Source organism: Mastigoproctus giganteus, chromosome 7 (genome assembly GCF_048544385.1).
Source record: "Mastigoproctus giganteus isolate SK-2022 chromosome 7, ASM4854438v1, whole genome shotgun sequence".
In the NCBI taxonomy this organism is placed as follows: domain Eukaryota; kingdom Metazoa; phylum Arthropoda; class Arachnida; order Uropygi; family Thelyphonidae; genus Mastigoproctus; species Mastigoproctus giganteus.
This window is the reverse complement of record NC_143581.1, coordinates 74,415,376-74,437,929: the sequence shown is the minus strand read 5'-3', so window position 1 is coordinate 74,437,929 and position 22,554 is coordinate 74,415,376. Positions and strand designations below refer to the sequence as shown.

Here is a 22,554-nt window from a genome sequence, read left to right as displayed (position 1 = left end):
GTCCTGCCCAAGACCATTTTAGTTCTTTAATTTTGATAAGAATGTCCTTTACTTGAGTTTGCTGCCTAATCCATGTGTTTCTCTTCTTATCTAACTGTCTGATTCCCAATATAATTCGTTCCATTCTTCGCTGTGTAGTTCTTAGCTTCTCTTCCATTCTTTTGGTGAGTGACCAAGTTTCACTTCCATAAGTCATGGTGGGGAGTATACATTGATTCATTACTTTACGTTTCAGACAAACTGGGATATTGCTCTTCAGTATGTGACTATATTTCCTGAATGCTATCCATCCAAAATTTATTCTTCTCTTGACTTCCAGCCATTTATCATTATTACAGCTAATAACTTGTCTCAGATAAGTATATGACTCCACCTTTTCAATTACTGCTCCTTCAATCATTATTTCCCTTTCCGTGGCATACTTGTTCATCATTACTTTTGTTTTAGCCATATTCATTTTTAGTCCAAAATCCTTACTAACTGTGCATAACTGATTAAGATTTTCCTCTAATTCTTTGGGATCGTGGCTTATGACCACAATGTCATCTGCAAATCGTAAATGGTTTAGGTACTCTCCGTTCACATTGACTCTTTTCTGCGACCAGTCTAATCTTCTGAAAGTTTCCTCAAGGGCAGCAGTAAACAGCTTCGGGGATATTGTGTCTCCTTGTCGAACTCCTTTCTCGATTTTAAATTTGCTACTGTCTTTGTCTAGTCTAATAAAGGATGTAGCACTCTCATATATTTTCTTCAAAATCATAATATATGGAGTATCTATGCCTTGTCTTTCCAATGACGGAAACACTGCCTTATGCTGTATGGAGTCAAATGCCTTTTCATAATCCACAAATGCAAGGCATAATGGTGTTTTATATTCATTTGCTTTCTCCATTAGCTGTGATATTACGTGAAGGTGATCCATAGTTGAGAACCCTGTCCTAAAGCCAGCTTGCTCTTTTGGTTGATTCTCATCAAGTATTCTTTCTAATCTATTAGTAATGACCCTTGTTATTTGGTTTTTAGGAGCATTAGCAACTAAGGGCATATTGCTCCAGGAATATGCGGTGGTCATTCCCTGACCTTTCTGCATCCTCCGTATTTGGTGGTGATGGGCTCGAACCCTGGTCTAATCAAGAAGCATGTGCTACGCACTGCTGCACTACTACTCCTTCCCACCTGGCTACGGAGGCGCCCTCCGTTAATCAGTGTTACTCTTGTTCTTCAGATGGGAAAGGCAGCGGACTTGAGTGAGTTTGACAAAAGCCAATTGTAGTGGCCAGACGATTGGGTCAAAGCATATCCAAAATGAAATGGCTGGTGGGATGCTCACGGTCAGCCATGGTTACTACCTACTGAAAGTGGTCCAAGGAGGGGAAACCCACAAACCACCAGTGAGGTAATGGACGACCACAGCTCATCAATGCTTGAGGTGAGCGAAGGCTCTCTCGGACAGTACATGGCAACAGAAGGGAGTCTGTGGCGCAACTTTCCAGTAATTGGAATGCTGGTGACGGAAGTAATGTATCACAACACACAGCACATTGAACCCTGCTGAAAATGGGGCTAAGTAGCCACAGGCCAATCTGAGTGCCCATGCTAACCACGGTTCACCGGCAACAGCACCTACAATAGACACGTGAGCATTGAAACTGGACCTTGAGTGATTGGAAGAAGGTTGTCTGGTCCGATGAATCATGTTTCCTATTGCACCATGTGGACGGCTGGGTACGTGTCTGTTGTTTACCTGGGGAAGTGATGCCACCTGGATGCACCATGGGATGAAAACAAGTCAGTGGCAGTGGTGTCATGCTTTGGGCAATGTTCTGCTCGGATACTCTGGGTCCAGACATCCATGTGCTAGGCACTCTGACGTCTACCACCTACCTAAACATTATTGCTGACCAGGTACACTTTTTCACGGCAATTGTTTTCTCCTCTGGCATTGCCGTCTTTCAGCAGGATAATGCGCCATGCCACACCACCCGGATTGTTCGAGACTGGTTCGTAGAACATGAGGGAGACTTCCAGGTATTGCCCTGGACTCCAAATTCCCCAGACATCAATCCCATCGAGCATCTGTGGTTTGTGTTGGAACAGCAACTCTGATCTGTGGCGTCTCAACCACGGACCTTACAGCAGTTAAAGGATCTGCTGGTTACGTGTTGGTACAAGATACCACAAGACACATTTAGAAATCTTGTAGCATCCATGCCTCACTGGGTACAAGCTGGTTTGTATGCATGTGGAGGACCAACATCATATTAGGTAGGTGGTCATAATGTTTTGGCTCATTTGTGTGTGTGTGTGTGTGTGTGTGTGTGTGTGTGTGTGTGTGTGTGTGTGTGTGTGTGTGTGTGTGTGTGTGTGAGAGAGATATTTATTTTTGTTTCAAACTATAAAGCTTAAGAAAAAGGTGTAACCATAATTTATAAAGGGCTCTAACTAGGGCTTACAATACCGGTCAAAATCTTAATACCGGTATTTTTAATTTATGAAACCGGGATACCGGTATTCCAAAAACAAACGTTTTTCTCAATAAATTTTGATGACAATTAGGTGCAATGAAGTAAGGAAAAAAACAAGTACTGTAATTACTTGAATTCATGGTTTAAATAAACATTTATTGCAATAATAAATATTCTGAAAAAAATCATTAAAAATACAGTTATTTTAAAAACAAAAAAATACATATTGTTACTCCAAAGTTTAGTTATGTTTAAGCATCCACACTAACTGTCCGAATAAAGTGAGCTCTTAAGAAACATAAACAATCAATAGTATGATCGTTTAAAATGGATCTAATTTTGGTACATACAGTATTTGATTAGCGGCAGAAAACGCCCTTTTGGATTCCATTCTGGTACTGAGATAATCATAGACAATCTCAGTCCATATTTTCTAGGCTTTGAACATTTTTAGCAAAAATAGTTAAAAGTATTTCATTAATTTCCGACTCAAGTTCATCTTTTAAAATCTCATTGGAGTCGGGCAATTTCTTATTTTGGAAAGAACTTGTGGAACACTGATGTTCTGTTCTGTGTTGGTCTTCAATGGTTGAATTATGTTCATCATTTTCTGAAGGAGAAAGATGTTTTATTAAGCAAAGTATAATTTTCACTATAGTATCTTTACTGAGTCTGGGAGAGAGAGCAAAGTGTGGGGATAAGGAATAAAGAAGAGAGTAAAGAGTGCAGTTAAGGAATTCTTCACATATATAAATACATATAAATGCAAAGAACAGAAGGACAAATCAGATTGGACCCTTAAGTGATAGACATGGGATAGTATTAGATAACATAGATGAAGTTGCAGATGAACTCGACAGTTACTTTGCATTGATATTTATTGATGAAAACCCTTCACGTCAATGAGAAATTATGGGAGTGAAGTTGAAAAAAAATGTGATGTTGAAATCTCACATGTTGATTTAGTGAGAAAACTTTCACACCCACAGGTGAGTAAGGCTCCTGTGGTTGATGGCATATACCCTATAATCTTAAAGGAGGCGGAAAGTGAGTGCATTGAACCATTAAGGCTAGTTATGAGAGCATCACTGGAATCAGGAGAGATTCCGTTGGATTGGTGTAAATTGGAACATAAAGGCAGTTCTAGGAGTTTAACGGGAAATTACCGACCAGTAGGTCTAACTTCAGTAGCAGGGAGGCAATGATCAAGGGTGGAATTCAGTATCATTTAGATGGAAATGGAATTCTGTAGGATACACAGCATGGTTTTGTAAAGGGAAAATAATGTTTAACAAATCTGGTTAGCCATTTTGACAGGTCACTCGTGAGCTGGATTTAAAGAATAATTTTGACATTGTTTATTTAGATATCAGCAAAGCATTTGACTCAGTCCCACATGAGCGGTTACTTTATAAGTTTGAGCATGCTGGAATCATAGGGAAAATCCTTAGATGGATAGCACGATGGCTTGAGGGCACCAGGCAGGGTGTTGTGATAAATGATTATTCCTCAGATTGGGTTAATGTAAGAAGCGGGATTCTCCAAGGATCAGTATTGGGACCACTGTTGTTTTTGATTATCTTAAATGACATCTATGAAGGGATGGAGGTCTGAACTTACAGATGATGTAAAGATCAGTAGAGTAGTTAATGATCGCTGCCATGCAGAGCTTCTTCAGAGTGACCTAGATAGACTTCCGGGATGGTCAGAAAAGTGGCAGCTATGCTTTAATTCAGCAAAATGCAAGGTCTTAACACCTGGGGTGTAATTTTGGGGTTGCTGCAACCCCAAAATAACTTATATACTTGGTAGAGTTGGACAAAAGTCAGTAGTAGAGAAACGGGACTTGGGAGTTACGATATGGTCAGACATGAAATTGTCCGAGAATTGTGGACAGGTTGCAATGTTGCATTGTGTCCTATCGATGATTTATCAAACATTTGCTAGTAGAGATAAAAACGTCATAATCACATTAGCATTAGCAAAGACACATGATGCAAGAAAGCAAGCTTATATAGCATCAGAAAAAAAAAAAAAAAAACCCTTATTGACCCATCCACTCACTCCAAAAGTTTCTGATTAAATTTTCCATAAATCCTTTTCATTTCACATAAATCCTTTATGTAATTAAATTATAAACAATTATTTTTTTAAATTAGTACTGAAAAGCCGGTATTTTTTGTATCAATACAGGGAAAAAAGGACCGGGATCCCAGTATTTGAGATCCCGGTATTGTAAGCCATCTCAATCTCTAACCATCTCAATATATACCTAAATCATACTAATTCCAATATTAACAAAATAATCAATATTATCATAATGTCGTTACTGAATAAGGCCTACATCGAAAGGCACATCAACAGGAGCTAACACCTCTCAATATATGCGATCAATAACAACATCAACTATCTGTTTCTGCTAGTTACAAGCCCGCCTATTCATATTCATATATACTAAATATAGTACAGGTAGTTCTCGACTTTACGAGTTAATTCGTTCCTAGCATGTGCTCGTAAAGCGGGAATTTATTTCCCATAGACATAAGGTTAAAAATAGGGGTTATGTTCTCAACAATGAAATTAATTAGCTAGTTAGTTAGTTTATGTTTAAACAATGATTGATTTATTGAAAGAAATGCAAATGTAGTCTGTAAAATCAAGCGAATTATAATAATAGAGAAATCTTTTTGCTATCTAACTCTTGTATCTTATGCCTCAAAATCTATTAAAGTAATTCGAGGGAAATTTAGGTACTATTGGTATACTTGTTGCCTATTCCTTTCACCTATTTTTTGGGCTTATGCCCTCACTATTTTTTCCTCCTGTTCATTTTGCTACGGAAACAGAAATACTTATGTAAATATTCCATTAATGTTTAAGAGGTTGGCTATCTGTAGGGCTAGCAATTATATTTTGCCAGTCTGCCGTTCAAATTTTTTATTATGAGTTTCATATTTATTTTGATTACATTAGCTAATTTAGCTACTTAAATTTAAACTTAAAGCTATTATGTATACTATATTTAGTATATATGAATATGGTAAAGCTGGCATGTAACTAGCAGAAACAGACAGCTTGTTATTGATCGCATATATTGAGAGGCGCTAGCCCCTGTTGACATGCCTTTCGATATAGGCCTTATTCAATAATGACATTATTGTAATATTGATTGTTATATTGATTGTTTATTTTGTTAATATTGGAATCAGTATGACTTAGCTATACAGTGGTACCTTGGATTGCGAGTAACTTGGTCTACGAGTGTTTTGCAAGACGAGCAAAAATTTTTAATAAATTTTAACTTTATAAACGAGCTAGGTCTTGCAATACGAGTACAGTCAGTCCTCGTATAACACGTGTTTACACTACACGAATTCGATCATACTCGATTTATAAATAGGGGAACGATATCTTATATAACACGAACTGAATTCGCTTATGCACTATTGGCCTTTGTGTTTACAAGAAATGGCATCGGACCGGAATCAACCCAACACGATAGCAATGAAGAGAAGATTCTGAAAATGTATTTATGTGTTTTATATCAGTGAAGGGGAAACACATTTCACCATAATAACGTAAAAACCAACACAATTCCAGTTATCGGTATAATCGCAAATGCAATTAGATAGAGTTTACTACCAGTTTATAACAGATTCCACTAGCAGAAACGTAACTGGAAATTGTTTTTATTGTTTTATGGTAGTAACCCCTAGAAATGTGCTTTAGTAAAATGTGAGGTGTTAATAGTGTGTCTCTGCCTTTACGGTGTTGTTTATTCAGTTGCTACATGCGCGCAGCTTTGTTTATTTGTATCAAGCGTGTCTCCTCATTTTGTAATAGTGCGAGCAATGAATCTGTTTAACGACAATGCAATGTCATATTTCCGTGAAATCCTCAAGAGGAGGCAAAGTGTCATTGGAGAGGTTCCTTGTTAAAGTCGCACAAAAAAAAGAGTCAACAGATAGCAGTGATTCCGTTGTGACAGTGAAAGTGGTCCTACCATAAATCCGATTGCTTTACGTATATTCAATTTAAATATTAAAAATATGAAAAGGTATGTATGTATTTTGTATTAATCAGTTTTACAGTATATGAATATTTTCGAGTTTTGGAACAAATTTCCATGATTTCTTAAGGGAAAATTCGCTTTGATATACGAGTGCTTTGGATTACGAGCACGTTTCCGGAACGAATTATGCTCGCAAACCAAGGTACCACTGTATATTGAGATGGTTAGAGCTCTTTGTAAGTTATGGTTACACCTTTTTCTTAAGCTTTATAGTTTGAAATAAAAATAAATATCTTGTATTTTCACAGGCTTATGTAATGTTCAGTCATTTCTGATGGCACTAATTTGTCATCAGAAATATTAGCATACAGGATAAATTATCTAAATAATTTAGATATTAGTGTTAATTCTGCTTTTATGTGTTGTGTGTTGTGTGTGTGTGGAGAGTATAAAGGTAGGTAGATACTGTTAAAGTGCTAACATAACTGAAATTGTAATTGCAGATAACAACAAAGAGAAAGATGATGATAATAAATAATAATCAGAAATACTTAATGCTGTGTGTCCTGTGGTTTCGGCAGCTGGCCCCAGATGAAGGGGCCAGCTGCCGGTTAAAATTTTTAAAATTTAAGTGGTATGGCATACGTATATTTCATGGCTGATCCGACAAAGGCAGAATGAAAAGATTATTAAGAAGTAGGATACTTACTTACTTAGGTCAAGTAGGTATATAATTGTTGAGGTCTGTACTGCAGTGGAAGGTAATGAAAAGTATAGTATAAATCTGTTCTGAAGTATTTATGTAAGAAATCGGAAGGTTAAGGAAAAAATTAAAATAAAATAAATTAAATTACACTGGCTACCCTGCGTGTTGTCAGTTAGAAACTAAGTTAGATTAAATTAAATTATGAATATATAATAGGGATAGGTGTTAAACATGTGGAGTAATGCATCCAAGGATAGAAAGGAGTAAAAAGCTTACAAAGTAGCGTTAAATAGTCGCTAAACTTTGTTTAAGTGAGAACAATGTTTATAGAAGAAAAGGAGCATCTGCATATTGCCTTCAATAAACGAATTGCTCATGAGAAATAAAAATATATAGAAACGTAGGAAGGCATAAAGAATACAGAAGAAGACACAAATAGATCTTGCTTGGGCAGTTTGGGGTTGCTATTCCCGTTCCTATAGTAGGACCCTGAACGTAAGTCTGTGAGCATACTCCAGTGTTTAAGCCAATTGTGTGGTATATAAAATAATAAAAGGATAAAAAAGTAATAAAATAAAATTAACCCCGGGGGCTCACATCTGGTGAGTATGGGCTTGGCACACCCAGGGTCCTGAGCTGGATATCATCATTCTTCTCTTTCTTGGTGATTCCCTTCTACTTTTGACTCTCTCTCTCTCTCTCTCTCTCTCTCTCTCTCTCTCTCTCTCTCTCTCTCTCTCTCTCTCTCTCAGGGTTACTCGGGAACTTTTTTTTTTTTTTTTTCCTGGTGCAGCATAAGCCTCAGGCTTCCTTGCATCATATGGATATTAATAATAATAATAATAATAATAATAAAATAAAATATACTACTGGGCTAACCAATTGGTGTGTACAAGTTTTCTACATCTGTAAGACACCAAAGAGGCTAGGAATTATAGACTATACATTATGTACAAGCCTAGCAGCTATAGAATATCAGTTAGCCATATTATTGATATCAATGGTAGTTCAGGGGTGGCCAACGAGTCGATTGTGGATTTAATTTCGGTCGATCACGACGAATTTTAAATATACGGTCATCCCTCGATTTGTGCACCTTGTGCAGTGAAATTTTTTAGATGGTAGATTGCGGCGCATTTTGAAGGAAAAAAGTAGATCGCATCACAAATTAAGTTGGCCACTCCTGGTGTAGTTAATCAACTTTTTATATTCAATAATAAGGAGTGCTTTTTTGAGAAACTGTGGGAAACTGGTTGTATAGAAGCTTATTGTAGAGGTTTCTGATATTGTTAACTATCAATTTTTTGCTATTGCATATAGCGGCTATTCTGATACATTGAGACAGAATGATATTAGCATGTATCTTTTTGGAGATACGGTAAACCCCCCGCTATTTGCGGGGGTTACGTTCCTGAGAAATGTTGCGCATACCGAAAACGTGAATACTGAGTTATGGCTCCCATAACTCAGTATAGAGGTTCCTCCCATAAAGAGGTTCCGTTCCAAAGTATGAAATATATAAGAAAAACTAGTCTAAAATTTTGTCTATGTATGTATTATATGTACCTTCATAATATGACTATGTACATAGACAGTACATAGTGAAATGCAAGCATATGGCATCTAATGAAAATAAGAAACAATTTAATATAAATGTAATATTTATTAGAAATTTCAAACAAATCTTTCAAACCAGTGCCTTTGCTTGCTTAAAAACTTATCCCGCTAGTGCTATCACCAGTTTCGCTAAAGTGTTGATAAAGGAGTTTTGCCTTTTTACGAATGATGAGTGAACTTAATGGAATTTTATTTTGAGTTCGGTCTTCTATCCACAGATTTAAAGCCTTTTCCATTTTTTCTAATTTAACATCATGAGTTACAGAGCAAATTTTTGAAGCAATTAGCGCGTTTTCACGGACACTACGGCGGATTTTTTCTTCAGATTTTTTGATTGATCGTACGGTTGACTCATTGATTTTATAATGTTTTGCACTGAGGAGACACTTTCACCATTAGAAATTTTGTCTAATAAGTCAATTTTATTCGCTAATGTCATCACCTTCTTTGATCTTTTCACATTTCCCTTGTTATTCGTAGCCATATTTTTGTACGGGTTAGAAAGAACTTGTCCACAATAAAGTCACTTTCTTCCGTTAACACACTCGAAAAAGTCTGTTTTACAATGCAAAACGGTAGATTTATCACTTTTGTAAGCATATCAATTTATAAATTGATAAATTTATTCAATTTATAAGCATATAAATTAAAAGCAAACGACCAAACCTTCCACGACAAGCACATAACACATACTGAACAAGGATTAGCGAGAAACATCCACGCTCGCGATTTTGTCACCCCTCTCCCCCCCCCACCCTGAGCGCTGTTTTGACCGGGAAAGATAAATTTAGCCACGCCCATGTTTTTTTATGGCAGAAAATGTTCACGGCACTTTAAAATTCACATTTTTTTAGGTTTCATTTTATATTAAATCAGCGACCGCAAATATGCGAAACCACGAATACAGATACCGCAAATAGCGGGGGTTTATTGTATTATAATGCCAATGTGTGAGGTTAAAGACTTTAAAGTTGAAGGCTTCCCTTTTATTGTATGTGTTGACTGTGGTCTGAGGGTTATTAAGATCTATATCTAAATCAAGGTAATTGGCTGCCAGGTTATGATAATTAGTTTTTTCCAAGATGAGTTCTTCTGGATATATATAGCATGATCTTGTAGGAAGTTGGGGCAATTTGCTAAAAATAAATCGTCTATGTACCTAAACAGACAGATTTTCGGAGGCAGTGAGGTTTCATATCAATACAGGTATAGATTGGCAATGATGCAACTGGCAGGGCTACCCAGAGGGGTACCTATTGTTTGTTGGCAAACTGTTTTTCCATTAAAAATGGAATTATTGACAATGCACAAAATTCGTTAAGTTATTCCAATATGCTGGTTTACAATCTATTATATGTTTGTATTTATTATACAGATTATTTAGTACATGCTTCAGATTAGCTTGATTAATGCTGGTGAATAGGCTAGGGAAATCAAAGGTTTGTATATGGAATATATTACTATTATTCAAGGCTTTTAAAATGGGGATAATGTTGGTGATAATCCTGCTTTTCTTTAATGATGAGTTTCAATAACTGTTCCAAAGTCATGCCAGGTTTGTATGCATAGCTGCACTTGCATGAAGTAATAAATCTGAAGCCTACTGGGTTCTTATGAAACTTAGGTATGAAGTATACGTATGGAAAATTATAATTATTAATATTAAGTTTTAATTTTTTGTTGATAGCTATTAACTTTTTTGTTATGATATTGCCATTGTTGGTCACAGGCTTGTATGTTTCACTTGAATTGAGTTCAGCTTTTAGTGTATGAAAGTAAAAAGCTTTACATATGAAGGCATAGTTGCTGGCAGCTTTGTCTACAGGGGTGAGGATAAACTGGTCATGACGCTCTGATAATTGAGGGGGTGAGGATAAACTGGCCATGAAGCTCTGATAATTGTTTTTTAAATATGGAGATAACGCAGTTGATAGTAGCAGGCGGGGATCCATGTGATTTTAAAGCTTTATAATTATTTATTAGTTCTGATGATACAGTATTTATCCATATGCAGAAAGATTCGATAGGTGTGCTTTATTTATAAGCTAGCATGAAGCAGTAGTTAAGGAAGTCATGATACAAATGCTTTTTGAATGTGGTTAGGTTGGTTTTTGTATACAACCTAAATTTGTAACCATAGGAAAGAATCTTTCTCAGATTCTGGTAAGGTATTATCTCCTTACCAGTTATAATATGCCTATGGTGGGGATTAACATAAGGCTGTAATTCAGCTTTGTGGCAAATGCAAGTGTTAGTGTCTGGTTCTTCTATATCCATATTGGTAGCAAGAGATTTGTAATTACAGGCCAAAGGGTTAAGTATATCTGTATCTGGCTTTGATTTTTATATTTTGGCAGTTGGCTGGAAGGAGATCTGCATGTGAGTTAATGTAATGGTTTATATTGATGCGGTCCATGGTGGTATTATGAAATTTTAGAATGATCGTAGAATGTTCCTTATTAATTTCATAATTTAATGATTTTAGCATAAATTTACAAATGTCACTTAACAGGTGGAACAGGTTGTTTTTTTTTTTTTTTTTTTTTTTAGGAGCATTAGCAACTAAGGCCATATTGCTCTGGGGATATGCAGTGGTCATTCCCTGACCTTTCCGCATCCTCCATATTTGGTGGCTCACTGGCTCGAACCTCGGTCTAATCAAGAAGCGTGTGCTACGCACTGCTGCTCCTGCCCACCTGGCTACGGAAGCGCCCAGTGGAATAGGTGTCTATAGAATTGAATTCATAATTGTGGAAGAATTTATAAAGTGCTTTTAGGATGCTATGTTTGGTACTGAATAGCAGATTATGTATCTGCTGCACCTCTATGTCATTGTTATCCCAATTGGTTATAGCCTGGGCAAAGCTACCTAATTTGTGTCTGTTTAAATTATTATTGGTTCTAGGTTTGCTTTTTTTTGGTGCATCTTGGCTTGCTTATACATTTAGCCATTTGAAATTTCTCATAAGTACAGAGATTTTCTATATAACTGGTAATGATACTATGGCTAAATTTGTTGTTGAGACCATAAGGAGAGTGTCTTCAGTTTTGACATAAATATTTCTTCCTGTCTATTTCTTAAAACAGGGTCAGGTATATGGGCTAAGATGGAGATGTGGATATTGGTGAACAATGCTACGGAAAATGCTTGTATTCTATTTCCTGATCTTGTTTCCATTGTATTTGCTATTATTATAGTTCTTAATGTCAGATCTATCTATGAAGATTAAGTCTTAGATGCAGTTTGTTACCGGTTTGGCCAACATATTTTATATTGCCTGTAAGGCAGGTGACAAGGTATACCACGTTGCTACACTTGCAGAAAACAGGATCATTCTATTGCTGGTAATGTGCTGGGATGCATATATGGGCAGGTAAGACAAGGCCTATTGTTACGTTTGTTAAATTTGAGGTTTTGCATGGAAGAATTGGAATGTGAGGCTGTTATCTCAGGCTAGCTAGGCTGGGGGCATTTGATGCTGGTTTGCTCTGTGATGTGTGTGTGTGTGTGTGTGTGTGTGTGTGTGTGTGTGTGTGTGTGTGTGTGTGTGTGTGTGTGTGTGTGTGTGTTTAGGAGTAGTAGAGTGTATCGAGGGGCTATACAGAGCATAAGCCCCCCCCGAGGTAAAATTTATACTACTTTGCCTGTGTAGTATGCTATGTAAATGTTGTCTATCCATGATAAAAGTTCAATAAGCATAGTGAATATAATAAATCAAAATAACAGATCAAGGAACAAAGTGAAAGTAATAAATAGATACCAAAATACAGAAAGAAGAGTGAAAAAAGTTGTTGACCGTAATTTCAATGTGTTGTTAAGTAGCCCATAGTATGGAAAGTATAAGGTCGTATTAGCCATTCATGGTAGCGTAAGCAAAACCTAGACATGTGGTTTACAACTTTTTTAAGAATTTAATGATATAAAATATTATTAAATAATTAATTAATTAACAGTTTATACAGGGTTGTTAAAATTAAAGCATCCCTATGAAGAGGGCTCTGGAGTGAGTTCTAAGGCTCGTACTGAAGAGAAATTTGGACAACAGGTACAATAAAGAATGTACTCGCATTCTGCTTACGATTATGCAAATAACGTAAGTTATTTGCATAATTGTAAGTTATTGCCACAGTGCCACTACTCAGCTCTACTGTACTGTAAAGCAGTCTCTTCAAAATCATACAGCAGATGTTTGCCTGCACTACAGAAGCAGCAATGCCAACAACATTGCAGGAAAAGGTGCTATTAGTGAAGCTGTACTATCAGAACAGCAAAAATGCAGCTGCAGCTATCAGAGAATTCCAGCATCAGAAGCGCATAAGGTGTGGACCTACGCCTGTTTGTGCTGTCTGCAAAATGATTGCGAAATTTGAAGTGACAGGACAACTTGGTGTTCAACCAGATAGAGGTCAAAAACGAGTGGACTCCTCTCATGTTGAAGATGTGGCTATGGTTGTCGTGGATTTATCAAGTCAATCTTCATGTGGTAGCGCAAGTGTGCCAGCTGTTTCTCGTGAAGTGGACATGCCATATCCCACAGTAAGGCTAGTAATGTGTCAGGTGTTGCAGTACTATCTTTACAAGAGGCACATGCTACAGCAGCTAAATCATGATTATGCAGATATTCGTTTCACATATGCACTTCAGTTTCTGACGCGAATGACAGTGGATATCACTTGGCCATGGAACATCCTTTGGAGTGATGCCCACTTCTGCTTAAATGGACAAGTGAATGCCCACAACTGTTGCATTTTGGCAACAGAAAACCCTCAAGTTATCCAAGAGGTCTCGCTGCATTCTCCAAACGTGACAGTGTGGTGGATTTATGGCCACATTCATGATTGAACCATATTTTTTTGAACAGATAACACCAACTGGACCCCACACCTGTTCCATCACTGGACAGCGATATTATGAAATGTTGGCAAATTTCGCAATACCAGAGCTACAACATGGGTGCCTTCAGGATACCATATTCATGCAAGATGGTGTGCCACCCCACATCCACCGTTGTGTCCAAACATTGCTAAGGCAACACTTTACAGATGAATGGGTCATCAGCTGTTGTTTCCAGACATCTTGGCCACCCTGATCACCAGACCTCACCCCATATGACTTCTGGTTGTGGGGTTTTTTGAAGAACCAGGTGATCGGGAAGGATGTCAAACTCTGGAAGATCTGAAGAACAGCATTAGACGTTGTGTGCTGGCTATTCCTTTTGACATGTTATGTTCTGCTGTAGAGAAGGCTGTTCTTCGAATAGAAACTGTTGTTGACCAAAATGGAGGATACAGTGAACAATGTAGCACTGTTCAAGTGATTTGTATTGCCACAGCCCCATATAGTGACAAATTTTGGAACTAATTTTTTTTTCCAAAATGGAGAGTGCATTCTTTATTGTACCCATTGTCCAAATTTCTCTTCAGTACGAGCCTTAGAACTTGCTCCAGAGCCCTCTACATAGGGACACTTTAATTTTAACAACCCTGTGTGTGTGTGTGTGTGTGTGTGTGTGTGTGTGTGTGTGTGTGTGTGTGTGTGTGTGTGTGTGTGTGTGTGTGTGTGAATAATAAGGAAGGAAAATCTTTTTGCAATTTTTTTCGTTAAATTGATTTTTCACTTAATTTTTTAATTGTGTTAAATTGATTTTTAATTGGGTTCATTTGATTTTAATTATTGTTGATTATTTCTTACTGTAACAGATTTTTGATTTTTTAATTGTTTTCGTTTTAATTTCTGGAGTACCATACGTATCATATTGATATGTGTGAAGTTTACCTCAATATGATACGTGTTCTACGTATCATATTGAGGTAAACTTCTCTTATTGTTTTACAAATATATATACAGTAGACTCTCGATTTTCCAGGATAAAGAGTAAAAAACAAATCCCAGATAATCGATTTCCCCATTAATCCAAAAATACAGAAGTCCCCAACATACGTAAGAGTTTTATGTAACTCGGGAATGACTAGTAACATATTGCTACTATATTATTATTGACAAATCTGAATTCAGCGCAATACTTGTTAATGTTTGACAATTTTTATACATTCTTACTAATTTAATTTTCTGATCCAAATCCATAGCTTTTCTTTCGTTGGCAGATGTACTAGTACCGCTGTCACTTATTCTCTTAGTTGGCACTATGATAACGGTTAAAATGAATTTTTCTGTAAAGAGCTTCATAGGGTTAAGGCGAAAACTCACTATTATCATCCAGCATGAACCCAGATTTTACTAAAGCACATTTCTAGAGGTCAACAAAAAACAATAAAAACAATTTGCACTTTCCGTTTTATTGGGCGTTTCTGTTAGCACAATCTATTATAAATGCATAGTAAACTCGATTTTATTGCATTTGCGAAATACCAATAGCTGGAATTCTGTGGGTTGTTTTTACGTTATTATGGTGAAGTGTGTGTCCCCTTCACCAAAATCTTCAAGTCATAAAAAAAAAACTATAAATAATTGTTAAGAATTTTCTCTTTTTTGCTTGTTACTGCGATCTCACTTGTGCAATTTGTGCGTGCTGTGATCGCCGTTATTGATTGCTTATTATTATTTTTTGTTGTTGTTTTAACTTTTACAATCCTAAAAATAAAAAAAAAATAACAAAAAATTGAGTGAAAAACAAATTTACGTAAATCTGTAGTTGCGTAAGTCGGGGACTTACTGTATCGAAAAAATTTTCAGCAACCCACGTAAAAAATATGGTGATAGATAAAAATTTACCACATACTACTCGTGTGTCCAATACGATGGTTCCCTTTATTTTTTACAATGTCATATATGGTTTGGTCACCAACATTGTAATGGTTCATCATTAAAGATTTAACGGATGCACCGTTTTCAATCTTTTGAATAATTTCAAGTCTTTGTTTAACTGAAAGCGCAACTCTTTTGCATTTACCCATCATTTTCGTGATTTCTAAACAAAAAAATAAATATATTTATTATAAAAAAAAATACCAACATCCCTGACATAAATAACGAAACAAAAAATTTGTCCTTTTGTTGTGCGACGGAACACAACAATTGACGCGAGGGACTAAAACAAACTAAACATTTGGTCTCTTTTTTTTTTTCGTTTTCTTTTTTTTTCAGTGGCGGGTCCGAAGGCAGTGGGAGTTGCAAGATAATAGGCACATTAATCTCCCAATGATGACTTATAATGCCACTTCTTAGTCGCTTATTTACGACTTGCAAAATATCTGTTTATACCAATTCCAGTTATTACTTGAATTTTATGATTTCTGGTTGATTTTTTTTTTTTTTTTTTTTCCCTTTTAAATTTGGAGTCTTGAAGTGTCCCGGTTAATCCAATCCCGGTAAATTGAGAGTCTGCTGTATATATCGTGCATAAATTTTATTTGATTTATTGTTTTTATTTAGGGCAGCAGGCATTTCAGCCATTAAGGCCTGACTGTCTGCTTAGCAATTGGTGTGCTAGTGGTGGTGGTCGGTTAGCCTATTGTTACATGTTGAATTTGAATTTAAATTGCTAAAAGAATTATTACAAGACAATAATAAGTTAGTGGAAATAATAATAAGGTAAAGTTAGGAGAAATTAAAGAAAAAGAAGGGAACAATATTACATTTTTTCACATGGTCATCTCTCCGCTACTTCCTCAGAAGCTTTGAGTAGACAGATAGCCAATATTAAAAGAATTGTCTCATGCAAACAGTTACAGGAAAATGCATATCATATTTTATATTGATGCATACTCGTTGGGCTTTGGGTCCCAATCCCAATTTACTGTTAACACCAAATAATTTGGATTTCAGAAATTAAAAATATACTTATAATACAGTATACTTAATATGATAAAGATCATATGATCTTTATCATATGATCTTAATATGATAAAGATCATATGATCTTTATCATATTAAGTATCATATCATATCATATGACAAAACTGTTATTGGGACCACAGAAACAGATATGCATGAGACATTCTTTTAATACTGGCTATCTGTCCGCTCAAAGCCCCTGAGGAAGTAGCAAAGAGATGACCATGTGAAAGAATGTAATATTGTTCCCTAATTTTTCCTTTAATCTTTTTCCTTAATTTCTCCTAACTTTACCTTATCATTATTTCCACTAACCTATTATTGTCAAAATATCTGTTTATACCAATAATTATTCTTTTAGCAATTTAAATTTAAATTCAACATGTAACAATAGGCTAACCAACCGCTGCTAGCACACCAATTGCTAGGCAGACAGTCAGGCCTTAATGACCGATGCCTCCTGCCCTAAATATAAACCATAAATCAAATAAAATTTATGCACAATAATATTAATGTGCTTATAATGTACAATTATTAAACCAGCAATAGCATTAATGCCACATTAACATGAAATGTTTAACCATCACAGTGATAAAAGACTAAAATTAGCGGTTAAAAATTATAAATATATACATACTTACAATAAGTACTTCCTTATTATTTTCTCTTATTTTTCCATATTTCCAATCCCTATCTGCAGTTCATTTTCTATTAACATCCTCTCAATTAACTTATATATGGCTTGCAAAATAAACACACACACACACACACACACACACACACACACACACACACACACACACACTATAAATGTAACAAGCAAACTACTTCCTTTATAGAACCATATAAAAGCGAAAAAACTAAAGTACAACTTACTCCAGAAAATGGATTTACAGATGTATCATCACAGTGTAAGTAATATGTCAGGACACCTATAATAAAAAAGTAGCTTTAGTAGTAGTAATAATAATAATACAATATATTATCATATAATATTCTTGAATACAGGTAGTTCTCGACTTTACGAGTTAATTCGTTCCTAGCGCACGCTTGTAAAGCGAGAATTAAATCACATAGACATAATGTTAAAAATAGGGGTTATGTTCTCAACAATGAAATTAGTTAGCTAATTAGTTTATGTTTAAACAATGATTGATTTATCCAAAGAAATTAAAACGTAGCCTGTAAAATCAAGCAAATTATATTAATAAAGAAATTATTTATGACTTACAAATTTTAAAGTATGGTTATTGTTCACATCGACTAAATGTACACTCATTGATCACTCATTATTGGCTCAGCACTCTGTTTGTTGGAGTCTTCTTCTTCAGAAATGCTTCAAGAGGTGTGTTTCCAAGATAATCTTCTATTTTCTTTATAAATTTCAATAGATGCATAAGCATTTTTTAACGGAACACACAAATTGCAACTAACAGGATTTGCGCGGAGTAACAAGTTTATGAAGCTTAAAAAAAAAAAGGAATGAAGAAAAGATTTATATTTTTTATATGAATAAAGATTTCAGTAAAAGGGAAACACGTTTCACCATAATAATGCAAAAAACCACACAAATCTAGCTAACAGTATTTTAACAAATGCAACAACATCGAGTTTACTACCAGTTTATAAATGCTTGCAGTAACAGAAAAGCCCAATAAACCAAAAAGTGCAAATTGTTTTTATTGTTTTATGGTCGTGACCTCCAGAAATGTGCTTTAGAAAAATGTCACAAAGACATTCAAAATTGGTTCTTATAACAGTGCATATGATAACGATGAAAGTGTAGTACATTTTAGTGATTTGATTTGGTAACTAATACAATTTAAACCATAAAAATTACATTTTAGAGAATTATATAGTGAAAATTTCGACTCCCGAGGTCATGGAACGAATTACCAAAAAACAACGTGTTACCGGTTCACGTTACGATATTTTCGCGATACGATGGTGTCTCTGGAACAGATTAATATCGTAAAGCTGGGTACACTGTTTTGTATAGCTATGCATATGGTTTGAAATGCTGTATTTATGAATGTTTAGCATTCATTTTTTTGCAATTAATGTTCATATTTTCGATTTTGTTGATACTTGAAACTTTGAAAAAAAAAAAAAAAAAAACTCATAAAGCAAGAACTGCCTGTATGCCTTTCCATGATCTTGCATTGCATTTTGCATTTACAAAGACATCGTATATTACTCAAAACATCTTGATGAGGAATCAAGTTAATGATATTAACCAATTAAATAATTAATTTTTAATTTAACTGAATATGACATTTGCTGCCAAATTATCATATAGCAACAGATTTCCAAGTTATCATATAGCAACAGATTTCCAAGTTATCATATAGCAACAAGAGCATTATGAATATATTAGTAATGCATAACGTACTGAGCAACATACTGAGTAAATGCATAACATTATGTGCAAATTAGTAATGCCTTGATGGATGAGGAGTTTTACAAGCTGCTGTTGTTCTTGGTATGAGTGACTGAATCCAACTGTGAACTTCAATATAGTGTGTTTCCCCCTCCTTCCTTTTTTAAATATAAATGAATAAGTTTATAGCTGTGAACGAAGTTTATGGATTACATAATGTTACCATGGAATGTTATATACTGCCTGTAGTCTAATAATGCTATTGATCTATTAGTGATCAATAATAATTAACCATATCTTTAATTTAGTAATAAATATTTTTGAAAAGTCAACTATTGAAAGATATTCTTGGAATCTATATTACTAAATGTTAAGAGTTAGCACTGTGATTATAAGTTTAGTACTTTTAAATTTTAATTCTTTTATTCTTTTACTTTTATCACTGGAAACTGTACTCATATCAACATATACAGTAGAATACAATTTTATTAAACTTTCAAAACATGTACATCCAGTGGTGGGCTATAGTGGGCTCGCGAGAGCCCATTGTTATTATTATTTTTTTTTTTTTGAAAATTTGTGAGCCCATTGTTGAGACGATCATTTATTTTACAAATGAAATCCTGAATGCAATTATTGAGTATCCTGAGCCGAAACTACAGTGGGGCGAGCGGGGGGGCCCCATTCCCAGCATTTTAATGGCACAATCGATCGGTTATTATTTTAAAATTGCTTCATTTTTGATTTAATTACAGTGGGACCTCTGTTTAATGAACTTCTTTATAGCAAAATTTTTTGATTCCCTTGGTAATTACATTTAAAATAGTTTCCATTGAACAAAAATAATTTCCATGTAACGAACGGATTAGGAGGGAAACTTTGTATGCATTGTTCTCACCTCTGGCCTTTAGGCAATTTAGGTAATTAGAAAGTGTGAATTAAGGGTGAAAGGGATTACCGTTTCACGGTGTTAGTGGTGTCCGTAAAACCTATGCAGTTACATACCGAGAAGTCGCACTAGTCTTTTCCATAGCCAGTCAGAGGATTAAGAAGATTCTCGACATGGATTATAGCCTCTGGTCAACCTGTGGTTACCCTTTACTCTGACAAATGGGCATATGTTTTTAGTGATCCATACCTGCCAGTAAATTTCTCCTGTCTATGTTTACATGGTCACAGTAGCTGAATATCCATGTGATTCCAACATTTTGCACTGTATTCAAAAAACTAGTGACAGTAGCAACATAGAGGTGTGGGGGGGGGGGGTTGAGACAACTAAGATATATCTTTATATTATATAAACTTTACAAAAATGAAATTTTGGCAGATTTTGAAACTTTGTCGAGCCTTTCACTGTGTATAAAATGTTCTAAAATATAATGGCATACAGACAATTAAAAAAAAAAAAAAACTAGTGCGAATTAAGGATGATTGCTAAAGAACTTGATGTGGAAACTATAAAGACCGGTCATGTGTTTGGGCCACGATGAGCAGCTTGTAGCTTGCGGATGGTAATTGCAGGTCAAGGGAATTATCCTGCATTGTACAAACATTTTGAATCAGAAGTTAAATATTCCGGACTATTAAATTGACTTCTAAATCTGGAATTTCTTAACCATTTAGCACTAATGATCGATATCCTGCAGGGACTCTCTTACCTTTCAAAAGCTTTACAGAATCGCAATGGTAAAAGCATATGAATTAATTATTCGAACCATCAATGCTATTGGTAATTTGAAAAATTCTGATGGAAATTATGAAGCTAAAGTTGAGAGCATGTTGAAGTGGAAAGAATTTGAAGGAATCAAAATCGTAAGTAAGAACAGTAAAATTACCTTGTGACAAGTTATTAATGCAACAGAGTGATTTTAAATTAAATAAAGAAAATAACGATACCACTGAAAGAAATTTTAAACATGTGCAACCCGAAATCATGGAATGTGAAAGAACTTTCGTCTCGGTGGCAAAACGTGAAAACCGAATAAGAAATTTAAGTTTTCTCATAAAATATGAAATAAAAATTAATAATTTTGGAGATTGTGATGAAGTCTGTTTATCTTTAAAATCGAGTGAAATTAACTTTTCAATTAAGAAAGCCAGAAAATATCTTTGATACCATTGCGTTTAGCAGTGCTGAAGCTGAGTGAGCTTTCAGAGTAATGAATAATATTGTGAAAATTAAACACACTGCAGATTATGATGACCATACATCTAAATGAAAACCATTGCTTCAATTTGATCCGGATCGTTACGTCAAATCATTCCTCTGTAATCATTGCTCAGCTATTGAACAAAGCAGAAGATTGACAACAAATATTAATAAAGAAGTAAATTGGCAAATTTCAGAATAAATTTTTCTTCATGCAATCTGATTTTTTTTTGTGTACTTTTTCTAGAAAGTTTGTTTTTTATGTAATATTTGTTTTTATATTGTGGAATGTTTGGTGATAGTTTTTATGCTATTTGTGATATGAGAAATATTTCATGTTATTTTTTATTTACAATATTAAAATTTTATCATGAAAAAAAATGTATCCATTATATTTCCCTAGTTGTTAAAAAAAAAATACGAATAAAAAAGTTGTGCATGTGCTGAGCACGTGCGGTAGATGGTTTATGCAAAACATCCTTCACATTTCTTTTAGGTATTTTGATTTGTATATATCGATTACAAAATAAAAGAGCTTTTTTATTGTAAATATTTTATTGATCATTCACAGATTTTCATAATTTCTGGAAGACAAGATATGATGGATTTATGATAAATAAAGTAAGAGATGTATACTTGCAAGTGCAACGTATCTAAATATCTCTGTAAAACAGCACTGATTGATGTACCGATCTTGTAGTTGAAGTGACATACGCAGCTGTTTGAGGAACCTAACAATGGAATGTAACAAAAATGTAAGACAAAAAAAGAAATTGTTGACAAATATTTGTATTGTTGCAATCATAATTACTGCAGTAGTAACTTCAGAAAGCACGATTGTGACGTCATACTAGTTAGAACTCCAGACACTGTTGTATCCAGTTATCATTGTAAGGCGAGGCATGACAACCAGGTTTTTAAGTTTTGTTAGATAGACCTAGGAACGTTTTACGCATTCACTTATACACGTGATTAAGGGGGTAATAGCCACATCTGTCCCCCCCCCAAATCTGCCCCGACTCAAGATATCATACCGGTCCCAAAAGAACCGTCACGCACTCTAATCACACTACTAGTAGTGCGAGCGTGGGAAGCGCCCCTAGTGGAAGCCGTGGATGACGTCACTTCCATGACTGATTAAATTTACTCGGTAGAAAGTCAGAAAAACTGCGAGCCCATTGTTAAAATATTTACAGCTCACCACTGTGTACATCACAAACTTGTTAAGGACAACTACCTATATCAACAAGTTCATTTTCCCCTGCTGCATCAATACAGTTAGGTATACCCCCTAACATGGATTCCCATTATCCATCAACTCTCAATCTGGCATTTTTCTGGTTCATTCTGAGTTTGTCCTATCACCATACAGTGTATACAGTATTTTAAATGTAGCCACAGATATTATCAAAAGTTCATAATAGCATTCC

General features: G+C 35.2%; 1 protein-coding gene across 3 annotated transcripts in view; it reads right to left on the bottom strand.

Annotated features, from left to right (window-relative positions):
- LOC150083000 (protein tweety-like) overlaps nt 1–22,554 on the bottom strand; it is a 472,105-nt gene that overhangs the window by 115,633 nt on the left and 333,918 nt on the right. For all 3 annotated transcript variants that reach the window (XR_016547147.1, XM_090376971.1, XM_090376972.1), the window contains exon 9: nt 17,472–17,527. Coding sequence is in view for 2 of the 3 variants with exons in the window: in XM_090376971.1 (XP_090233097.1) it covers nt 17,472–17,527 (56 nt within the window). In the remaining variant the exon portion in view is untranslated. The remainder of the gene's footprint in view (nt 1–17,471; nt 17,528–22,554) is intronic.